This window comes from Neoarius graeffei, chromosome 14, assembly GCF_027579695.1.
Source record: "Neoarius graeffei isolate fNeoGra1 chromosome 14, fNeoGra1.pri, whole genome shotgun sequence".
Taxonomy (NCBI): Eukaryota; Metazoa; Chordata; class Actinopteri; order Siluriformes; family Ariidae; genus Neoarius; species Neoarius graeffei.
In genome coordinates, this window is record NC_083582.1 from 57,729,333 (window position 1) to 57,751,038 (window position 21,706).

The following is a 21,706-nucleotide window of genomic DNA, read 5'->3' on the forward strand; positions in this document are numbered from 1 at the left end:
CCTTCTTCCACACTGAGTAGCTAACGTAGTACCTGTCTTACTTTCTCAACTTGAGACCTGGAGCAGTTAAACTCCCACTCACTTCTGGCACCAGTCTGTGTGACCTGGCCTGGTTTCAACAGTCCTGTTGTCTGAGGTCACACTCTCACCAGAACTTCTATACAGACGATATCAGTTCAGTTCTCACCTATCTAGCATCCACAATGCACTTTAATTGAAGCTGGTGTTGAGGATCAATTTTCTCTATTTATTCCCATGATTGCATGTTGCATCAAAGTAGCATACCTAAATCTACCCCTTATAAAAATGTGTGTGTGTGTTGCAGCGGTGGGGGTTGGGGGTACGGTATCAGTCCAGTTGTATGAAAACAGACTGTTATTATCAGTTAGGTCCATGGCCATTTAGGAAACTTTCATCAGAAGCTCTTGGTGGCCATTGTGCCCAACGTTCTCAATCTGTAACTGTCAGTCAGTCCTTGGCAGTTTTTCTAACATTTACCAGAAGCAGTCTGTGCATTTGAACTTTCATCTGATTGATGGTGACATTCTGCCCAGTGCGTTTATAGAAGGGGCTGTAAAGGTTATACATCTACCTGGTTGCCATGGAACTGACCAATGACAATCTGGGTTTGGGAAAGTTTCAACATAATTGGCCAATGGGAACCCCACTTTGGAGGAGTTTGGGCCCTCCCTCTGATTCACCTTATCTGAATTGGACTCAGGATCGAGCTTACTGTAAGAAATCTCTCTGTCACCCACAGAGTCTACTGCTGTGGACTGTGAATGTCAATATCAATTGGACACTCACAAGCTTGTGAATATTATTTTTTTATTGGTGTTTTTTTTTGGCCTGGTATTTCTTAATTGATTCTGGGTTAAAACAAGGTTTAAGGTTTAGGTTCTGGAAAAAAAAGACAAAATGGCCAGCAGACTGACGGAGGACAACTTCTCCTGTCCCGTGTGCTTTGACATCTTCAACGACCCCGTCATCCTCCCGTGCTCTCACACCATGTGTCGGGAATGCCTGCAGCGCTGTTGGCGATCGAAACAACGGAACGAATGCCCGATTTGCCGAGCGGTGTCATCGGGACCTAACCCACCTGCTAACCTGGCCTTGAGAGACCTGTGCGATGCTTTCCAACAGCACAAAATCCAGGAAGAAGCAGCGGCAGCGGCGGCCTCAGCGGTAGTGGCAGCAGCCTGCGCTGACGTTCAGGAACGGTGTCCTGAAGAGGAACGCTGCGGTCAACACCGCAACAACAAGCTCCAGGTCTTCTGTCTGGACGACAAGCAGCCCGCCTGTTTAGCATGTCTGGACTCAAAGACTCATCACGGACACACGTTCATCCCCATCGATGAAGCGGCACAGGAGCGTAAAGTAATAGACTTTTTCCCCAAACACTTATATAAGAAATTAGTATTTTTGTGTGAGTAATAGTAGAGTAGAGTAGAATAGAATAGAATAGAATACACGGGTGTTAAGTATAGCCAACATACAATACAAATAATGCCCATTACCTGGACTAATCACAAAGACAGGACATATTAAAAAACAGTAGAGAAATAAATAACATATAGCTTGTCTTCACAATATATTTACTATACAACTATACACCAACAACTTACAATCACAAAATGCATCTATAATATGCAGCACAACTGTTCACTGCCAACAGATTAGAAAGCTGTGCTCTTTCCCATGTCTGGTAGTCCATGTAATACCTTATTCATGACCGTGGAAGGGGCTAGTATATCCATATTAGTGAACTTTGTGTCTGTCTATAACGCTGCTTGATTATAATTACCTTAACATTCTCTAAATCATATTATAATACTAATCAACTAATAATCAATTACAATACTATACTGATGTACATGCACACACATACACGCATGCACACGCGCGCACGTGCACACACACACACACACCCCAGTATACAGTATGTATAATGGGTTGTTGTCCACCTCCAACTGTATGTACTGTATCTCAGGAGATGCTGAGGGTGAAACTGAGGGCTCTTCAGGCACGAATACAGGACTTCAGTGTTGCCAAGACGACCTGCCGCCACACCACAGAGTATATCGGGGTAATACAACTAGTCTGATTAGTTTTTTTTAAGAAAAGAATCTGGCATGCATTAAAATGACTGAACCTGATTTTTGTCTTTAGAATTACTATTATTTTGCTACGATTAGTTTTGGACACTCACAATTACAATCTATAAACAGTAATAACATAAAGAACATGCAGGAGAAGTATTGTGAAATGCAGCTGTTCCCTGCCAACAGCGCTCACTGTACACATTATCCAAATCTAATAAGAGAGTAATCTTGTGAAGGCCTTTGCAAAGGGCACATGAAAACAAAACACTCAGGTACCAATGCTGTGATTGATGAAAAGAGGAACAGCCGCACACTCTTCTGCCCATGCCAAAAAAAACCGTTTTAATTATACAATGTTTCGGCCTGTGGCCTTTTTCAAGTCTCTGTAAAGTTCCTCTTTTCATCTACATTCCGCAACCAGCACCTCACTAAGAAACCCTGATGTGCGTTGGTTTCTCCACTTCCTACCAAGGCTGTGAATAGCAAAGGCCACAAAAGGAAAATATCCAGAGTGTATAGTGTGTTAGAAAAACATACATAAAAAACTGGAAAAAAAAAGTCTGCAACACTGCTCGACTTCCCAGTGTATTTAATGGCAACGTTTCATCAGGCAAAAGTTTTTCATGTTCGTCCTCGATTGTCCTGCACCTGGCCAATGGTGGGATGTACTGTTACTCGATTGTCCTGCACCTGGCCAATGGTGGGATGTACTGTTACTCGATTGTCCTGCACCTGGCCAATGGTGGGATGTACTGTTACTCGATTGTCCTGCACCTGGCCAATGGTGGGATGTACTGTTACTCGATTGTCCTGCACCTGGCCAATGGTGGGATGTACTGTTACTCGATTGTCCTGCACGTGGCTAATGGTGGGATGTATTGTTACCTGGTTGAGAAAAACATCCATTTTCAGGAAGCTGAACTGTAGCTTTTTGGTTCGACCTCCAGCCTGGTAAACCAGCAAACTGGCTCCATCCTGAGGCATCCCCAACAGATGGATAGATTGCTGGAGCATGTGTGGCATAGTGGTTAGATAGCTGGGATTTAGAGGGTCGCGGGTTCAAATCCCACCCTAAGTTGCCAGTACCATGGCTGCAATGGCCTTGAGCAAGGCACCTTACCCCATATTGCTCCAGGTTGTAACCAATACCCTGTAATAACTATGTAAGTTGGATGAATAAAGGTCCAAATCAAATAAAAGCGTCAATGTAAGTGCAATGTAATAATAATTATGTAATAAAATGTAATCAGGTAAAAAGCACATGACTTGTGACTCTCATTGTGATTTGATATATTCCCTTGTGATTTTTTTTTTAACTCATTCTGATTTTAATGATTAAAAAAAAAATCTGTCCTTCTGTGAAAAACTATTTTGTCTCTGTTACAAGCACAAAACTTTGTTACAGACACGAAATAGTATTTCACGGAAGGACAGATTTTTTTTTTTACAAACACAAAATATTTCCACGTGTACACAAATTCTTTTCATGAGCACAAAATATTTCTATGAGCACAGACATTTAGGCAGGGAATTCATACCATACTCTGATCCTAATTTGGAGAGAAGCGCGCACCTTGTTAATCATAGCGGAGGGGTTGGTCATTTGGGCAAAGGTATTCATTCCATAGCATCGCGTTGCATCGCAGGTCCAGGCACAGCACACAGAGAACACGATCAAGCGGGAGTTTGCGAAGCTGCACCTGTTCTTGCGAGAGGAAGAGGCGGAGCTTATAGCCGAGCTGCGGGAGGAAGAGGGGCAGAAGAGACGCATGATCGCTAACGGGATCGAGACGATGACCCGAGAGATGACCACCCTCTCAGACGCAGTCAGAGCCATAGAGGAGAGCTTAGACGCGGATGACATCCCATTCCTTCAGGTAGGAGGAGTATGCTCTCTACCACACACACGCAAACACACACTCTCTCACATACTCACGTGTGCACACACGCATGCACACACACACGCACACACACACAGTTGTTTTTTGGAAATTATGATAATGTCAAACATGTATCTTATCTTTCCATTCCAACAGCACTACAAGAGCACAGTGGAAAGGTGAGTGATGTGCCTCTTCTCTCTCTCTTGACCCTATTATTATTATTACTACTGCCAGATCTGAATGCACCCTGGTGTATCCTGACCGGGATACAGGAGAGTTGATCAATGTGGCAAAGCACCTGGGCAACCTCAAGTTCAGAGTCTGGAAGAAGATGCAGGAGATTGTTCACTACAGTGAGTTACACCTACAGTACACGCACACGCTTTTTTCCGGTTTCTGGGTCCAGCCCCACCTCTACGAGTTGCTTCAAAATGGTATGGAACGTTTGGCGTCCGTCTTATATACAGTCACTGGTTTGGACAGAGTGCTTGTGTGTTTCTCCAGCCTCATGGCATTGCTCCCTGTTTTTCTCATGTGTGTGTTGTATGTTGTTGGCCTTTCTCCATCTGCAGTGGTTCTTGATCCCCACACAGTTCACCTCCCAGCTGCTCCTGTAAGTCGTCGTGAGTGTGTCTCCTTGTTCTTCTCATGGGTGTGTGTGTTGCCGCTGTGTGTTCTTGTTCTGCAGCTCCAGTGGTCCTGGACCCCAACACGGCACATCCGCAGCTGGTCCTGTCTGAGGACCTCACCTGCATGAGGCTGGCCACCGAGGCCATGCAGCTCCCCGACGTCCCCGAGAGGTTCGACCAGTACGCCTGTGCTCTGGCCTCCAAGGGCTTCTTGTCAGGGAAGCACTACTGGGATGTAGAGGTCAGTTACATCACATTAGGTCAGTTACATTACACTACTGGGATGTAGAGGTCAGTTACATCACATTACACTACTGGGATGTAGAGGTTAGTTACATCACATTACACTCCTGGGATGTAGAGGTCAGTTACATCACATTACACTACTGGGATGTAGAGGTCAGTACATCACATTAGGTCAATTACATTACATTACACTACTGGGATGTAGAGGTCAGTTACATCACATTACACTCCTGGGATGTAGAGGTCAGTACATCACATTACACTACTGGGATGTAGAGGTCAGTTACATCACATTACACTACTGGGGTGTAGAGGTCAGTTACATCACATTAGGTCAGTTACATGACATTACACTCCTGGGATGTAGAGGTCAGTACATCACATTAGGCAAGGCAAGTTTATTTGTATAGCACATTTCATACACAAAGGCAGTTCAATGTGCTTCACAAGAATAAAAACACAAGACAAAGTTTCAGGTAAAAGGAAATAATAAAGAAATAAAAAGAAAGTAAAGTACAAATGAAATAAGACAAGTACAAAGAATAAACAAGATTAAAAAAAATAAAAGAAAATAAAAGAAACAAATATAACTTAGCTAAAAGAAGGCATCTGACACATTAGGTCAGTTACATTACATTACACTTAGCTGACGCTTTTTATCCAAAGCACCTTATTGTTCTGAAGGGATATTCATTTTCACATCAGACCAGTCAATTAAAGGAGAACTTGAAGGAGTAAAATGAAAATTAGGTACATCAAATGGTCATGGCAAGTTAAATGTATGTATGGTGAGGAGCGATCCTGGGCTAGACAAAGAGCGCATTTGTATCCAAATGTAGCCTCCCGTGTGTGCTGCTGTCTGATTAGTCATGGGTAACTATTCTGTCTGCAGACAACCAGGGCAGGACCAGGATAAGCAATAAAAGAAAAAAAAAAACAACGCAGCGTGGATGTCTGCATGTTTCTTTACTTTTTATTTAGCGTACATGACATAACGACTGACGTTTTGTTGTTAAGGTCCAGGGAAACTTCAATCTTTCTGCCATGACAACACAAAGACATCCAAGCTACGCCGTTTTTTTATTGCGTATGCCGAGTATACCTTTTTGTGAGTGCATAAGAGGAGGACCAGAGCATGATAGGCGTAGGAATAGTTTCTGGTTTACGTATTCGACGGTCTTGTCGACCGTTCTATCCACCCCTCATTTTTGTTTCCTCACACTCTCTCTGCTTCACCTCGTTGGCCCACGCTGCTCGGTGATGTGGAGGTCGGGGAGGTCGACACCTGGTTCCTGGGGGTGATGCCGTCGTCGGCCAAGAGGAAGGGCTGGTTCTCCATCCAGACGGAGGGCCTGACGCTGTGCCGTAGCGACGGGGAGTACAGAGCGCTGTCCCCGTCGCGGCCCAGCGTGGCTCTGGCGGTGGGACGCGACCCGCGCACCATCAGAGTGCAGCTGGACTGGGCACGAGGGACGCTCTCCTTCTCCGACCCGCATCACGGCGACGACACACACCTGCACACTTTCACACACACCTTCACCGAGCGGGTTTTCCCGTACTTTATGCACCCCGCTCTGAGGATTCTACCGGCCGAGGTTGCCGTAACTCAGGTACAGTAGCTGATGTAGAGGGAAAACAGAAGCTGGAGGTTCTGAAGGTGTCTGTTTCTCCGCACCGAAAAATAGTCCCCAAATCCGAATGGCGGCAAGTCAGTATCAATCTGTCCAAAAGTGGGGGGTGTTGTGGGAGAAATACTTTCCTGTACATTAAACAATACGTTATATTATCCCTTACTTACTGTTGTCAGCGTACTTAGTACTATGAAGTTAATATATGTATTGAAACAGCTTGCATGTGTAACAGCTGCCAACTCAGTAAATCTCCATCCCAAAGCTTCATACAGATGTGCTAGCGACTGAGCTAGAGGCCTGACCATAGTCTGAGTTTTCTGTGGGGTCGCAGGTTCGAGCAGGTTCAGAGTGGCCAACTAGCGCAGGATGACCTGGGTTCCACATGCATCACTGTATCAGTCATCAGAGATCCACATTGTGTATTGTACTTCAGAGTAATTTTTCTACTTGGAGCAGGCTTCACTCTTAAGTAATTCACAATGTGAGGGTGCTGGCCCAAATGTTCAACACAATTTTCAAAGAAAGAGGCCGCACCTTGCATATAGTGTCCTTTTATTGCAATAAAAGGACACTATATGCAAGGTGCAGCCTCTTTCTTTGAAAATTGTATTGTACTTCAGAGCCACAGCTCTCTGGAACACAATCAGTTGTCATTAATTCCTTCCTCTGTTTCCTTATTTCTGGACATGCTCTATTGCATCAAATGAGTTTAGCTTGGACTTAGCTTGGACAACTGGACGACTTCTTTGAGTTCCAAGCTCTAAAATCTAAAAATTCCATTCTAAAATCTACCATCCACTCAACATGTTACTTTCCGATTCATATTCAACCATTCCATCCATTGTAATGCCAAGTACGGGTATACACTTTTACCAGGCTTTTGTTTTTACCAAGCTGAAAAGTTGCTGTCTTACCAATAGCCCACTGTGAAGATGGTGATCTTCGTTGTTTTTAAAACATACTTTTATCTGCCTGCTTTCATAGATGTTTTTTTTTGATAGATGCTGTTTTAAAGCTGATTGTTGTGCTGTCCCTAGTTTTGTTTTGTTTACTTTGTAGGCTATGTTTTGTAATGTTCTTGTGTAGATTTAACCTGCTTGCAAAATGTGATGCTGTGTGTGAAGCTGATTATTTGCAACTGGGGGATCTAGTTGAGTAAACTAATTGAATGATTGACAGCCAAGACCACTGGCTCGTAAGTGGAAGTGACATGAAGCGAGACCACACCGATTTGTACATTTAAAGCGAAAATGGGTTTATTTACAAAGTGTATGTCATGTCAGTGATGTGAATTAACCAAAGCATGTATCAGTAAGTGAGTGTTGTAAAAAGGTGCAAGTGTGGTGCCATCAGAGGCTACTACTGCTGCTGCCGGCAATGACCCAACGGTCGCACACGAGCATGCAGCCTTGAGCCTGTGGATGGAGAGAGAGAGAGAGAGAGAGAGCCTGCTGATGGGAGGCCTTTTATAGTCCACCCAATCAGCAGCCCTCAGATGTTCCTGGCCCTCTTCAGTCCAGCTCCACCTAGAGGAGGGAGGAGAACACAACAACTCCAACCACCGGCAGAGCCGGGCATGTCATCCATGCCCACACCTGCCTGTGTTAAAAGGTCCACCCATAGACTGTATTACATTACATTAGGCAGACACTTTTTAAACCCAAAGCAACTTACAATCAAGGATATAAACAGTAGCATACAACACACTGGGTTCCCCAATGGTGGAACGAGACTGTATACAAAGATATTATATACGGTAGCCGATATGGTTCCACCCTTTCAACTGCAGAGGAGTCTGGGAATGACAAACCAACAATGGTGCACTTGACCTTTTGTAAGTTAAAGTTGTTAACTACAAAAAGCCTGTTTGTACGCTGAATTTGTAAAATTTACAAGAAAGTAGCAACAGCTGTTCCATATACATTATGGTGGGATGATGCCTCTGGCTGTGTGGAAGAACCCACATTATAGGACTGTTTTAATGAGTTTTTTTTAAATTTTTTATCTAATTCACCCACATCAACAGCATCCAGTAGGGATACCAGTGATGCCCTTTAATACATTGGTCACCATTGTTTTCTGACTGGACATGATGCGTTACTGCAGTGCCCGCCTTGACGAGGGGACCGACCGATTGCATTCCCATTTGAATTCCTGTGCACATGAAGCATGGCAGTGTGTAATGCGATAGACGCCGGCAGTACTGTTTGGAGAGTAAACACCAGCACTTTTATATACAATATAAGAATTATGTTGTCCTTTCGCATATTGAACTGTTTATTGCATGGCAACTTTAAATATTGAATTTCCCTTTCCACACACACACACACACACACACACACACACACACACACACACACACACACACACACACAGGAGTCGTTGGAGCCATCAGGAGGAGAAATAACTGACTAGGAGTTTATCATCCTTATCAGCAGTTGGGTGGGGTTGTTTGTCCTGTTCACAGGAAACTTAACAGATGGCCCCAAACGACACCAGGTGTCAAAAGTGACGAAAGATGGACAAGATGCGGCAGAAGATGTCGACACTTACACAACATCAAAGCCCAGAGACACAAACAAGCCATGAATAAACATATAGGAGCACTCACCTAGATACACCCACTTACTCATACAGTAGATATACAGCCATAGTTCAGTTATAAGAAACACAGAGGGAAATTGAGTTCAGTTCTTCTGGCTTTCCTGAACTGATAAAACTTTTTTATTGGTTAAGGAAACTTTATTGATTAGGACTACAGAATTCTGGATGCTTTTTGTGGTACTCGACCATGCATTGTAATTTGGACTTTTTGGAAATTAAACTAATTAACTTTAAACTGGATTTATTTGCTTTCTTTTACCTCAAATCAAAGAACATGCAATTAAGGGCTTGGCCATAATACGACAGTATGTATGTATGTATGTATGTATGTATGTATGTATGTATGTATGTGTGTATGTAGGCATGTATGTATGTATGTATGTATGTATGTATGTATGTATGTATGTAGGCATGAGTATATATGTATGTGTACTGTATGTACTGTATGTATGTACTGTATGCATGTACTGTATGCTATGTATGCATGTATGTACTGTATGCATGCATGCATGTATGTACTGTATGCGTGTATGTATGTACTGTATGCATGCATGCATGTATGTATGTATGTATGTATGTACTGTATGCATGTATGTATGCATGTATGCATGTATCGCTAGTATGTGGCTGGCTTCTCACAAAGGGACCAATGTGTTTCTCCACAGCTATAATCATGCCAGGTGTTGTCTGTGTTGTCCTTATGATGGATTGCCACACAATCAGATGAGGAGCGACCACGCCGACCAGGATTCCAGTACCTGCCATTAAAAACACACAGACAGAGAAACGAGAGAGAGAGCGCTATGGAGGTTCAAAAATCAAAATCAGACTAAATTTGTGTGTGTGTGTGTGTGTGTGTGTGAGAACAAGGCTCCTACCATGTCGAGACTGGTGTGTCATCAATCCATCTCCAGCTCCCACTCTCCCCCTTCCTCACTCCCACCCAGCCAGCGAACTACTTCTCATTTATAAATCGCTAGAGACACACACACACACACACACACACACACACAGAGAATAGCCAACCTGCATTCACCTTCAGCATTCCAAAATGCAGCATTTTAGGTTACTTTTAGGTTAGCTTACTTTGCCACCTAGCTTAGCCTATGCTAATGTAACCAAGGTCTTCCTGCGCAGAAGGTTGCCGGTTCAAATCCCACACTTACCATGGCTGCCCTTACCCTTGAGCAAGGCACCTAACCTCACATTGCTCCAGGTTGTAACCAATAACCTGTAATAACTGCAAGTCACATTTGATAAAAAAACATCAGCTATGTGTAATGTAGTAAATCAGAAGGTTGCAGGTTCACATCCTGGTTTACCTGCTTCTCTAGGGTCTTGATGAGCACCAGGTCTCCCCCAAGGGACTGGCAGTATCGCCTGCTGTCAGACCAACTTATTAAATTACGATCGTTGTGGTAACAGGTGCACCTGAAATCGACCCATCCAGCGGGACACATGTGACTGCCTGTACACACACACACACACACACAAATTGATAAAAATTGATCCTCAACACCAGCTTCAATTAAAGTGCATTTTTTGCTGAAAAGAGTTATTGTCAGTCATCATTTTGGTAATGGTTTGTTACCTACAAGCAGGCCCGGATTAAGGTGGGTCTGGGCCCCGGGGCCAGGAGTTTGCAAAAGCCCCCCCCCCCCCTACAAAAGTCTCTTTCTGCTCTTCCTTCGTGCAAAATCATCTACTAACTCATCAAAAATGTCACAAACTGTGATTCAATTGCAAGAAGGGAGAGGGAGTTCAGACGATTTTGGCTCATTTTCATCCTGAGCTCATTTTTTATTCGAGCCATTCTGGAGAATGACCGTTCCCCTTCACAGTTTGTAATTGGCAGGGTCAAAAACAGTCGGAGTGCTATGTAAAGACTTGGGAAAGTGGACTGCAAATCCAAATTTACCATGGTCTTTAGCATTGTATTTGGGCATCTTTGTTCTTCTGGAATGAATGATTTGTACTGAACAAGTTCATCTGCCAAGCTCATGGTCAGATCAGTGGGATATGCTGCAGCAAGTGCTTCGGCCCTAGAAGTGAGCTCACTGATGGACATATTATCAGGCATGAAAAGAACATGAAAAAGATTGGTCAAGTGTGTGTATGCAGTTAACCGATGGTCAAGACAGGACACAAGCTTGTCAATTAGAACATTGAATGTTTCAATCCGAAACTTCTCTTTTCCACCAAATTCAACACCTGGCTCTGCACTTTCATCAGCCATATGTTTGTGCTTCTTTGTGCGCTTGAGGTCATGCCTGTAGTCTTGGGAGACTGAATCAGTAACACTTAAGGCTGATCGTTCAAAATAGGCAAAATTGTCTCTCTGTGCTGCCACAAAGTCACGAAGTGAAATGAGAAGCTGTGTAGCCGTGTGTATGTTGATGTCATGTTTCTGCAACTGCAGGCTTGTGGCTTGGAACCGCTGCAGTATTGTATCCCAAAAGTATGCCATGAAAGCTATCTCTAGGGTGTCCAGCTTGCCACAGAGTGCAGAGGCCTCGCTTCTAGTTTCACATTTCTCCTGTGAATCTTTGGAAATATTGTTCAATGACTCTCTCAATTGTGCATAATATTTCCAAAGAGCCTTTGTTGATTCAGCTCTTGCACTCCAGCGAGTGCCTGACAAGGACTTCAGTGAGTTTCACATCTGTATTTCTGAACACCTTTCCCCACCTGTGTGTTGACGAGGCACAAAATGTGTACAATGACTGCAGAAAGTCAAAGAAACGCCCAGCTTCTGGGCTACTGTCAACAGCATTGACACCAACTAAATTCAATGAATGTGCAGCACAGGGGACATAACAAATCAATGGGTTTATGCGTTTCAGATGAGCTTGAACTCCATTGTACTTTCCTGACATATTACTTGCATTGTCGTAAGACTGGCCTCGACAGTTACTTATGTCTAGGCCCAGGTTCTCCACCATTGCGACAACACACTCAGCCAAACTGCTCCCACTATGATTCTCAATAGGCTCGAAAGCCAGAAACTGCTCAACAACTTCTCCACCAGTTTCAACAAATCTGAAAATAAAAGTGAGTTGGTCCACATGAGCAAGGTCTGGAGTGGAGTCAACAATGACAGAAAAGTATTTGGCCTCTTTTATCTCACTGATAATCGCTTCCTTTGTTCTTTCTCCCATTAAGTGGATAAATTCCTCACAGATTGTGGATGAGAGATAGGACACAGAGCCTTTGCCCTTGCCTCCAAACCTTTGGAGATGGTCAGCTAGAAAAGGGTCAAATTTGGCCAACAGTTCGATAATGCCCAAGAAATTACCATTGTGAGGTGATCCCAACTGCTCATCATTTCCCCTGAACGCAAGGCCCCTCTCTCCCAAAAACTGAATTACAACAACAACTCTTCTCAAAACTTCCCGCCAGTATTGCCTTTCTGCATCAATTTGTTTGATAAGATCAGAATCAATTCTTCCTGTGTCTTTGGAACGACTATGTAATGCTAACATGCAAGCCCTATGCTCCTCACGCCTCTCATGCTCACCGATACGCTCAGAATGTTTCCAATCAGAAAACCCGTTGACAAACGCATTGTTGTGCTTACTTGAGAACAGTTTGCAAGCAAAACAATAGATACAACCAGAGGAAGGAGAGTAAAGGAGCCACTGCCTTGTCACAGACTGACCATTAGGTAGAGAGCATTTGATTAAGGAATTTGTGAAACTCCTAGTGCTGCCCCCCATGGTCCTATCCCTACTTGAGGCAGGGTACTTTTCACTTCGATTTTGAAAAGGAGCTGCTCCTCTACTAACCAGAATCGACTTGGCCTGTTCAGTAATGGCACTTGGCCACAAAGCAGGATCATTAATGGTTTCACACCAGGAGTTTGAGGTCCTAGCTGCTAATGGGATACTGGTCTCAGTGTACTCCTCCTGGTCTGACAGTGAGTCTGCTGTTGTAAGAGTACACGAGTCTGGAATGGTTGTGGTATTTGACCATAAAGCAGGAGATTCATGACTGGAGATGGTGTCCCCAGCTTCTGGTGTGAAACTGAGCTCTGTGCAATCCTCCTCACTTGTAAAGACTTTCTCAGATGATGTCTGGTCTGAGTGTGGGCCTGAAACCTGAGCCTGAGAGGCCGGGTCTACGCCTGATTGGGTCCGTGTGGGCTCCGGCACGATCAAATTGGTGGTGGTCTCTACACTGCTGCAACTCGGGCTACTGATGGCATTATCAACATTGGAATCTTTTGGCTTGTCAAAAAAGCCAGAAATCGAAGGCACATTTTTTAAAAAATCGGCCTGTTTTGCCTCCCTGTTTTTTTTTGGCTTTTCGCTTTGAAGCGCCACTTTTTTGTTTGCAATCCATACTACTAATGCCAAGCAGTGTTGCAAAACAAAAACAACAACAACAAAAAAAAACAAAGTCGCTACTGGCTCTGTGAAAAGTCGCTAGATGACGACACGATATGTAAAGCTAAAGGGCAGAAGCTAGATCAAAGGTAATATCTCAACCATGTAAAGGGCTTCTTGAGGCAGAACAGAAGTTATAATGAAAAAAAAAAAGTCGCTTAATATACTAGATGAGCTTTTTAGTTGTCAAAGATGGCCAAAAGTTGCAATGTAAAGCTTAAAGGCAGAAAGTAGCTGTTGTTTACATATCAAAGCTAATATGCAAAAAGTCGCTAAATTCACTAGATGAAGTTGCCAGAGATGGCCAAATACAATACAACAAGCCTTAAAGTGCAGAAGGTGTTGTTTCTAATAATATATTTAATATGATATAAACACGAAATGCACTAGCCTTTTAAGGTAGGCTTTTAACCTTTGAAGGTGCTGTATGATATACGTATAATATAATATAATATTAGTATAATATAAATGTATACAAGCCTTTAAAAAGGCTGTTGAATATTAAACTAAACAAGTGACGTTGCACAGGTTGAATGCAAAGCAATTTGTCAAGCTGAAAGCCAAGGTCAAGTTATGAGTGAAGAGAAGTGATGCAGGGGGCTATATATATATAGAGAGAGAGAGCCAAAGTCTCCGCCCCTTCTTTCAGTCCACTCAGTGTGGCCAATTCAGCGACTTTTGATGGTCCCTGGCGACTAAAAATCTCATCTAGCGACTTTGGCGACTTTTTGGTCATCTGGCGACTTTAAACAACTCATCTTTTCAGTGACAAAATCATTGTTTTTCAGCATAAATGTAACTCTGTGCCGCTCTCAGAAGTGTTTCTCACGGTGAAATAGTGCTGCAGATTAGCTCTGATCTCTAAAAAGTTGCTAGCACTGCCCTTTTGCATTATGAACGCAGCCATGCATGCATGTTTTCTAGAGATCAGCGTTACGTGCGTGACGCTGTGACGTCATATGTAACGTCATGACGTCATCTGGCGACTTCTCAGAGAGCCAATAGCGACTTTCTGTGTTTTTTTAGCAACACTGAGTCCACTGGAAAATCCATATTGGAAATCCAAATTTGTTCACTGAAAAATACAGTAGCTCTTACAATGGCATAAAGTCTTAAATTACAATACAATATATTCCAATACAGTACAGTATAATATTATGTAAACGTCTATGAGCTTTTAAATAAATTGTTGGATGCTAAATCTGATACGAAAGATATTAATGTAAGAATGTTGATAGAAGTTTCGATAAATGGGTTTAAGAATATTAGATTCGATTTTCACTTAACTGTGGGACACATGGAAGCGAAATCTGCAAAGTGAAGTGGGACAAAACCCGGTGTTCTGAAGGTGAATATCTACTGGTCTATTACTCTCCCCGAAGAGAACTAATAGGTTATAATGACAAGTGAATCATGTGAATCACGTCGTTTTGTCTCGTCTCGTCTCGTCTCGTCTCGTCTTCTTCCGCTTTATCCGGGACCGGGTCGCGGAGGCAGCAGTCTAAGCAGGGAAGCCCAAACTTCCCTTTCCCCAGACACCTCGGCCAGCTCCTCGGGAAGAACACCGAGGCGTTCCCAGGCCAGCCGAGAGACATAGTCCCTCCAGCGTGTCCTGGGTCTTCCCCGGGGCCTCCTCCCGGGGGGACATGCCTGGAACACCTCCCCAGGGAGGCGTCCAGGAGGCATCCGAAAAAGATGCCCGAGCCACCTCAGCTGATTCCTCTCGATGTGGAGCAGCAGCGGCTCTACTCCGAGCTCCTCCCGAGTGACTGTGCTTCTCACCCTATCTCTAAGGGAGCGCCCAGCCACCCTGCGAAGGAAACTCATTTCGGCCGCTTGTATCCGCGATCTTGTCCTTTCGGTCATTACCCAAAGCTCATGACCATAGGTGAGAGTCGGAACGTAGATCGACCGGTAAATTGAGAGCTTCGCCTTTTGGCTCAGCTCCTTCTTCACCACAACGGACCGGTAAAGCGACCGCATCACTGCGGAGGCTGCACCGATCCGCCTGTCGATCTCACGCTCCATCCTTCCCTCACTCGTGAACAAGATCCCGAGATACTTAAACTCCTCCACTTGAGGCAGAACTTCTCCACCAACCTGGAGAGGGCAAGCCACCCTTTTCCGGTCGAGAACCATGGCCTCGGACTTGGAGGTGCTGATTCTCATCCCAGCCGCTTCACACTCGACTGCAAACCGCCCCAGTGCATGCTGAAGGTCCTGGTTTGAAGAAGCCAACAGGACAACATCATCCGCAAAAAGCAGAGATGAAATCCTGTGGTTCCCAAACAGGATTCCTTCTGGCCCCTGGCTGCGCCTAGAAATTCTGTCCATAAAAATTATGAACAGAACCGGTGACAAAGGGCAGCCCTGCCGGAGTCCAACATGCACTGGGAACAGGTCTGACTTACTGCCGGCAATGCGAACCAGACTCCTGCTCCGTTCGTACAGGGACCGGACAGCCCTTAGCAAAGAGCCCCGAACCCCATACTCCCGAAGCACCCCCCACAGAATACTACGGGGGACACGGTCGAATGCCTTCTCCAGATCCACAAAGCACATGTGGACTGGTTGGGCAAACTCCCATGAACCCTCGAGCACCCTATGAAGGGTATAGAGCTGGTCCAGTGTTCTGCGACCAGGACGAAAACCGCATTGTTCCTCCTGGATCCGAGGTTCGACTATTGGTCGAATTCTCCTCTCCAGTACCCTGGAGTAAACCTTCCCTGGGAGGCTGAGAAGTGTGATTCCCCTATAATTGGGGCACACTCTCCGGTCCCCTTTCTTAAAAAGAGGGACCACCACCCCAGTCTGCCACTCCAGAGGCACTGTCCCTGACCGCCACGCGATGTTGCAGAGGCTTGTCAACCAAGACAGCCCCACAACATCCAGAGACTTGAGATACTCAGGGCGGATCTCATCCACCCCCGGTGCCTTGCCACCGAGGAGCTTGCAAACCACCTCAGTGACTTCGGCTTGGGTAATGGACGAGTCCACCTCTGAGTCATCAGCCTCAGTCTCCTCAGTGGAAGACATGACGGTGGGATTGAGGAGATCCTCAAAGTATTCCTTCCACCGCCCGACAATGTCCCCAGTCGAGGTCAACAGCTCCCCACCCGCACTGTAAACAGTGTTGGCAGAGTACTGCTTCCCCCTCCTGAGGCGCCGGACGGTTTGCCAGAATTTCTTCGAGGCCGACCGATAATCCTTCTCCATGGCCTCCCCGAACTCCTCCCAGTTCCGAGTTTTTGCCTCCGCAACTGCCCGAGCTGCAGCACGCCTGGCCTGCCGATACCCGTCAGCTGCCTCAGGAGTCCTGGAGGTTAACATGGCCCGATAGGACTCCTTCTTCAGCTTGACGGCATCCCTTACTTCTGGTGTCCACCACCGGGTTCGGGGATTGCCGCCACGACAGGCACCGGAGACCTTGCGGCCACAGCTCTGAACAGCTGCGTCCACAATGGAGGTAGAGAACATGGTCCACTCAGACTCAATGTCCCCCGCCTCCCTCGGAAGCTGGGAAAAGCTCTCCCGGAGGTGGGAGTTAAAGACCTCCCCGACAGAGTGCTCGGCCAGACGTTCCCAGCAGACCCTCACCATACGTTTGGGCCTGCCAGGTCTGTCCAGCTTCCTCCTCCGCCAGCGGATCCAACTCACCACCAGGTGGTGATCAGTTGACAGCTCAGCCCCTCTCTTCACCCGAGTGTCCAAGACATAGGGCCGGAGATCAGATGAAACGACTACAAAGTCTATCATTGACCTCCGACCTAAGGTGTCCTGGTGCCACGTGCACTTATGGACACCCCTGTGCTCGAACATGGTGTTCGTTATGGACAAACCGTGACTAGCACAGAAGTCCAATAACAAAACACCACTCGGGTTCAGATCGGGGAGGCCGTTCCTCCCAACCACGCCCCTCCAGGTGTCACTGTCATCTCCCACGTGAGCATTGAAGTCCCCCAGTAACACAATGGAGTCCCCAGTCTGAGCACTCCTCAGTACCTCTCCCAGGGACTCCAAGAAGGCCGGATACTCTATACTGCTATTTGGGCCATAGGCACAAACAACAGCAAGAGCCCTCTCCCCAATCCGAAGGCGCAGCGAGGCGACCCTCTCGTTCACTGGGGTAAACTCCAACACATGGCGGCTGAGCTGGGGAGCTATAAGCAAGCCCACACCAGCCCGCCGCCGCTCACCACGGGCGACTCCAGAGAAGTGGAGAGTCCAGCCCCTCTCGAGGAGCTGGGTTCCAGAGCCCAAGCTGTGCGTGGAGGTGAGCCCGACTATCTCTAGCCGGTACCTCTCAACCTCCCGCACAAGCTCAGGCTCTTTCCCCCCCAGCGAAGTGACATTCCATGTCCCAACAGCCAGCCGCTGTGTCCGGGGATCAGGTCGTCGAGGCCCCTGCCTTCGACTGCCACCCAATCCACATTGCACCAGTCCCCTACTGCTACCTCTGTGGGTGGTGAACCCACAGGAGGTCGGGCCCACGTCAGCTCTTCGGGCTGAGCCCGGCCGGGCCCCATGGGCAAAGGCCCGGCCACCAAGCGCTCGCATACGAGCCCCAACCCCGGGCCTGGCTCCAGGGTGGGGCCCCGGCTGCGTCATCCCGGGCGACGTCACGGTCCTCGGATTTTTCTCCATAGGGGTTTTGGTGAACTGCTCTTAGTCTGGCCTGTCACCTAGGACCTGTCTGCCTTGGGAAACCCTGACAGGGGCATAATGCCCCCGACAACATAGCTCCTAGGATCATTCAAGCACACAAACCCCTCCACCACAATAAGGTGGCAGTTCAAGGAGGGGACGTCGTTTTGTGTGCAAACAATATTGTGCGGGAGCGAAATCACTTCCCACAGAAAATAGATCCAAGTTCTACTAGCTCTCTACTGGGGCCAGCGTTAGGCCCAGGATATGCTGTGTTCACGAAGCGTCGGCGAACATGTCAATGTGGTGGGAAAACACACAAGTATTCATTCTGACTACCATCCCTCATGGCCCAGGGGCCCTCTGATTGCCATACCCCGTGGCCCAGGGGCCCTCTGACTGCCGTCCCCCATGGCCCAGGGGCCCTCTGGTTGCCGTACAGCATGGCCCAGGGGCCCTCTGGTTGCCATATCCTGTGGCCCAGGGCCTCTTTGATTGCCGTCCCCCGTGGCCCAGGGGCCCTCTGGTTGCCGTACCGCATGGCCCAGGGGCCCTCTGGTTGCCATATCCCGTGGCCCAGGGGCCCTTTGATTGCCGTCCCCCGTGGCCCAGGGGCCCTCTAGTCGCCGTACCACATGGCCCAGGGGCCCTCTGATTCCTATATCCTGTGGCCGAGGGCCCTCTGACTGCGGTCACTGTCCCCCCAGCCCAATTCAGTTCACCCTTCTCTCTCGGTTCTCTCTTCACTTATGCCGTATAACATTGTGAGTAGTCATAAGATCCTAAAGAATAGAGGCCTCTGATATCGCAATCGGCATCGACATTGGCATCTGCATTGTTGTGGGGCCCCCCCGGGGCCCCCTGGACCCATGGGCCCCTGGGCGCCAGCCCCACTGGCCCGGTCGGTAATACGGCCCTGCCTACAAGTAACAATGCAGTAATAAAAACATATTTCACATGTGTTCATTCTCGTTAAGTCTTTGTATACAAAACCACACACTGTACAAAAACTAATTTATGTTGTTGAAAACCTGAAAACCACCTGAAAACCTGACAACCACCAGGATACATCCAAGACTGGATTATCCCATATTTACACAGAAATCATGAAAATGGAAAAAACACACACACACACACACACACACACACACACACACACACACACACACACACACACACACACACCAGGCAGTCCTGCTGAATCAAGAAAGCTGCTGATGAAATGATCCTTGCAATGTTTGTATGTTGTGTTGTAAAAGTACAGGCCTCACCCGAACAAAACTTGTTTTTCAGATCCTCTATCTCAGCTTGTCTCTCTAGGAGCAGTTTACTGTGATCGACCTGAAGCCGATCTCTCTCCCGGAGCAGGCTGTTGCGATCGCTCAGGAGCTGATCTCTCTCTTTGAGAAGATTTCTGTAATTGGTCAGCAGCTGATTTCTCTCTTCAAGCAAGTTGCTGTGATTGGTCAGCAGCTGATCTGTCTCCTCATGCAGGTTGCTGTGATTGGTCAGCCGCTGATCTCTCTCCTTGGCCAGGTTGCTTTGATTGGTCAGCAGCTGATCTCTCTCTGTCAGTAACCAGACCGTTACTCTTATGGACAGTACAAGCAGCAAGACACACAGCGTCCCCAGACACACAGCAGTCCATCTGCAGCACCTGTCTGCTGCCCCTGCAGGAGGGCCATAGAAAACAGAACACACAGAGCAAGACAGATAAATCATTTTATAAAGCCAAACTTCTCTAACATGAATGGTTGATTAAATCAAACCCCGTTTTTTTTGTCCTCCGTTTCAATCCTCCCAGTTCTCCCCTTCTTTCCACATGGCAAGGCAAGTTTATTTGTATAGCACATTTCATACACAAAGGCAGTTCAATGTGCTTCACAAAAAATAAAAACATAAGACAAATGAAATAAGACAAGTACAAAGAATAAACAAGAGATCATTGGATAAAAGCTTTGTCTTTATCTGCATTTAAAACTGTCAATAGTAGGAGCTTTTTTTTTTTTTATCATCAGGAAGTTGGTTCGATGTTCCTACTCCAGTATCAGGCCTTCATAATATTAATCTGTCACAACTCATTTCAACTCAAATTAATAGTTTTAACTGTTTTTTTTTTTTCCAGAAAAGGTCCGTAATAATGTGTACTTGAAAGCTGACAGTGATAGCCAGCTTCCCCACTCATAATGAACACACTCGAAATCACACACCAAGACACAGATACTCTCTCTCTCACTCTCCCCCCCCCCCCCCCCTCCCCTCCATTCCCACACATATCACTGGTCATATAAACCTATGTAAACAGGAAAAACGCGGAAGAGTTTGGTCGCATCTAACTACAGCCCCAAAAAATACCATTGGCCATACTGAGCCTAGCTACATTGCTAACAGGAGTGACAGCGCGTCTGACTGCGTCTGACTGACTGGGAGGTCGCGCAAAGCTCGGAGAGGTACGGAGCAGCTCGTCTCAATTCAGATAAGAGCATATTTCATTATGGAAGTACGGTGGACTGTTCCTTTAAAAATCTTCATAAAACATTAGCCATGTAAACAGCTCTTAACATTAGCAGTAAAATGGAAAAACAGAAAAAAATGGGCTGATGATCAGTCAAGTCCAGGCTTCTTGGTGCATGTCACAGAAGCGATGTCACTATAGCAACTGTCGCCCGGCTCATATCACTTCAGCATTCTACTAGTGATGTGAATGCAAACGGGAAAAAAAAGCCCATGAAGGTATGTAGTTCTAGTGTGAGCTCCCTGTAGATTGTTCCTCTCTACGGGTCCCTCGAACTACTTGGTCCGAAAAGGGTCCAATGCTACTATTTGTATCTTTAACCCCAAACTCTCAGCGTGTGTATATAAGAATTTAACCATGGAATGTTTACAGCTTAAACCTGGGTTTTTTTTTTAATATAGTAAAAGACACATGCACCTGACTCTCCCATTCATCCAGTTATTTTTGTTTGCGTCTGCCCGCAACATTTTCTAACAAATTTAGTTGGTTCAAGTTCCCAAAATATAATCAAACCAACCACTTAATTTAAGCCACCGGGACCCTGACCAGGCAGTTACTAAGGCTGAATGAATGAATGCTATAAATACATCACTGCACACATACCATTCATGTTCACATGAATAAATCTTTGTCTCGCGAGCTTCATATCCAACTGCTTTCTCGCACGACAGTAAAAACGTCCTGTGAGCTTGACTTTTTCATCCCCAGGCTCTCTTAAAAGGGAAAAAAAAGGAACTATGCACTTCCTATTCATACCTGTTTAGAACATTAAGAGTTCATTTCAAATAATGCATTTATATTAAGAAAACGGTGGCACGGTGGTGTAGTGGTTAGCACTGTCGCCTCACAGCGACAGGTTCGAGCCCAGTGGCCGACGACGGCATTTCTGTGTGGAGTTTGCACGTTCTCCCCGTGGGTTTCTCCCACAGTCCAAAGACATGCAGGTTAGGCTAATCAGTGGCTCTTAATTGACCGTAGGTGTGAATGTGAGTATGAATGGTTGTTCATGTCTAATGTGTTAGTCCTGCGACAACCTGGCGACTTGTCCAGGGTGTACCCCGCCTCTC

General features: G+C 46.1%; 2 protein-coding genes and 1 long non-coding RNA gene across 3 annotated transcripts in view; 1 reads left to right on the forward strand and 2 right to left on the reverse strand.

Moving 5' to 3' along the window:
* The window catches only part of LOC132898481 (guanylate-binding protein 1-like), a 230,198-nt gene that overhangs the window by 127,158 nt on the left and 81,334 nt on the right, over positions 1 to 21,706 (reverse strand). The gene's annotated exons all lie outside the window — the stretch shown is intronic.
* LOC132898482 (E3 ubiquitin-protein ligase TRIM39-like) lies at positions 3,875 to 6,982 on the forward strand. Its single transcript, XM_060940141.1, has 4 exons — positions 3,875 to 3,979; positions 4,139 to 4,161; positions 4,674 to 4,855; positions 6,129 to 6,982. Exons 1-4 carry the CDS (start codon positions 3,960 to 3,962, stop codon positions 6,477 to 6,479), a joined length of 576 nt encoding a protein of 191 aa, XP_060796124.1. The 5' UTR covers positions 3,875 to 3,959; the 3' UTR covers positions 6,480 to 6,982.
* Positions 9,542 to 19,788, reverse strand: LOC132898487 (uncharacterized). The gene is made up of 4 exons (XR_009656534.1): positions 19,396 to 19,788; positions 10,418 to 10,563; positions 9,974 to 10,071; positions 9,542 to 9,853 (listed from the first exon to the last, which is right to left on the reverse strand). It is a non-coding gene; the product is annotated as an uncharacterized LOC132898487 (long non-coding RNA).

Coding starts and splice junctions, on each gene's coding strand:
- LOC132898482 (XM_060940141.1), top strand. CDS start 3,960: ATGACATCCCATTCCTTCAG. Junction 4,162..4,673: donor TACAAGAGCACAGTGGAAAG/GTGAGTGATGTG, acceptor CTTGTTCTGCAG/CTCCAGTGGTCCTGGACCCC. Junction 4,856..6,128: donor AGCACTACTGGGATGTAGAG/GTCAGTTACATC, acceptor GGTGATGTGGAG/GTCGGGGAGGTCGACACCTG.